Source organism: Diachasma alloeum, unplaced genomic scaffold (genome assembly GCF_001412515.2).
Source record: "Diachasma alloeum isolate Michigan unplaced genomic scaffold, Dall2.0 Dall_scaffold_00317, whole genome shotgun sequence".
In the NCBI taxonomy this organism is placed as follows: domain Eukaryota; kingdom Metazoa; phylum Arthropoda; class Insecta; order Hymenoptera; family Braconidae; genus Diachasma; species Diachasma alloeum.
The window spans coordinates 14,058-15,734 of record NW_021680456.1 but is presented as its reverse complement, the minus strand read 5'-3'; the positions used below and the strand labels follow the sequence as shown (position 1 = coordinate 15,734).

The window sequence follows — 1,677 nt, the reverse complement described above, 5'->3', positions numbered from 1 at the left end:
GAGAGAGAGAGAGAGAGAGAGAGAGAGAGGCCGAGAGGGAGAGAGGGAGAGAGGCAGAGAGGGAGAGATCACTCGACAGGTTTACCACCTCGAGATGCATTTTCATTTTTTTTCAATAATTACAAGAACATCCAATAAAATTTATTTGACACCCGTACGTGATGGGAAAACAATCAATCAATCTGACGTATAAAATCACTATTCAAAGATGTGCACACTTAAATAATTACATGAACACCGGAAAATTGCATTCTCAGCGCTTGAATCAGGGCTCGAGCACAGTAAGACTCCCTTTCCGTTTCACCCCATCTCTCCCTGTGATCTACACTCTAAACACCTTATCGCCGGCGTATCAGGCATTATTAGGGCCGAAGGATTTACTAATTCGCATTTCTAGTTCGTCAAGACATGATTTTCAAAACCAGAAAGTCTCTTTGGAAGTCTCACGGCAAAAAAACTAAAAGTCTCTGTGACTACTATTGAATAGCAGCGGAAGTGGTAGCATGTGCAAATTATCTACTGTGTTAGAAAATCAAGAATTTTTTCATTAACACTTTATTTTTCTTTGTTCTGCTGTAGATCCACAAAACATTGCAAGAAATAGTCCAGAGTTCTCCTTGCCACCATCCACCAAGAGTGCCTCCTCTTCATTCTGTGTCAGCAGTGGCACTGACGCGACATCAGCATTACCATTATCATCATCATCATCGAGTAATGCAACATCGTTACCAGTACCAGTATCATTATTCTGTCTTTTATGGATTTGGGTCACACTAATTTCCCTCTATACCGGTCAGATTATTTTTTCCTGGAGCCCCGCACTTGATGCTGAATTTGTATGTAATACTTCGTCCTGGTTGATGAGAAGCGGAACTTCCAGTGTTGACAAGTCTTCAGTGATACAACGCAAGCCATCAGTAATAAAATTGACAACAATGACGAACCTGGCCCAAACATTACCTCGTGTAATGTTCTATAATTTGGTGCGGTTCTTAATTTCATGCTGTCAGGAAAACTTGTCTTATTGGGGGTGTCGTGCAAGTAGATGCACCGGAAAGATCTCTTGTCAGACGTTCAAGTTGCGTTATTTCCAAATTCGTATGGAATTGAGGACGCAAGATACCGATCATCGTGATGAGGACAGACGATCTTTTCCATTTGACACATGGCGTTGCTCTCATCATAGTCGCTCAACAAAGAACACGGCGAGGGTGCACGGTGGGAAATTGAAGAGAAGGCGACGAATGCGATTTTGGTTCATTCCGCGAAAGTGGAAGGAACCCTCTTAATAGATTGCACTGGTCTTTTAGTGATGATCCTCATTCTAGAAAAAATTACACTCAACATAATTTTAGAGGTTTTAATGAAATGCCCGAAACATAAACTGAGAGATATTGAAAAATTAATTGAAATTGATGAATTAAATAATAATAGGGAAACTTATGAGGCAAGGACATTTGGCATCCTTTTGCTTCGATCATTGATGACAGGGTCAGGCAAGAGTTTATGATGTCCATGACGCCCTAAATTGACCACAAGATAATATTGCATGTATACATAGTACATCAAAAGAGCGCAAACTAAATATATGAAATATCCATATTGCGGGATAAAATTTCTTTCCATTCCTCTTCTCTCTCTCTCTCTCTCTCTCTCTCTCTCTCTCTCTCTCTCTCT

At 40.5% G+C, this 1,677-nt stretch overlaps 1 protein-coding gene across 1 annotated transcript in view; it reads left to right on the top strand.

Moving 5' to 3' along the window:
• The window catches only part of LOC107040103, a 567,783-nt gene extending 566,130 nt beyond the window's left edge, over positions 1-1,653 (top strand). The window contains exon 4 of the mRNA XM_015260049.1: positions 580-1,653. Coding sequence (XP_015115535.1) covers positions 580-1,289 — 710 coding nt within the window. The 3' untranslated portion in view covers positions 1,290-1,653. The remainder of the gene's footprint in view (positions 1-579) is intronic.
• Positions 1,654-1,677: the final 24 nt, after the last annotated feature.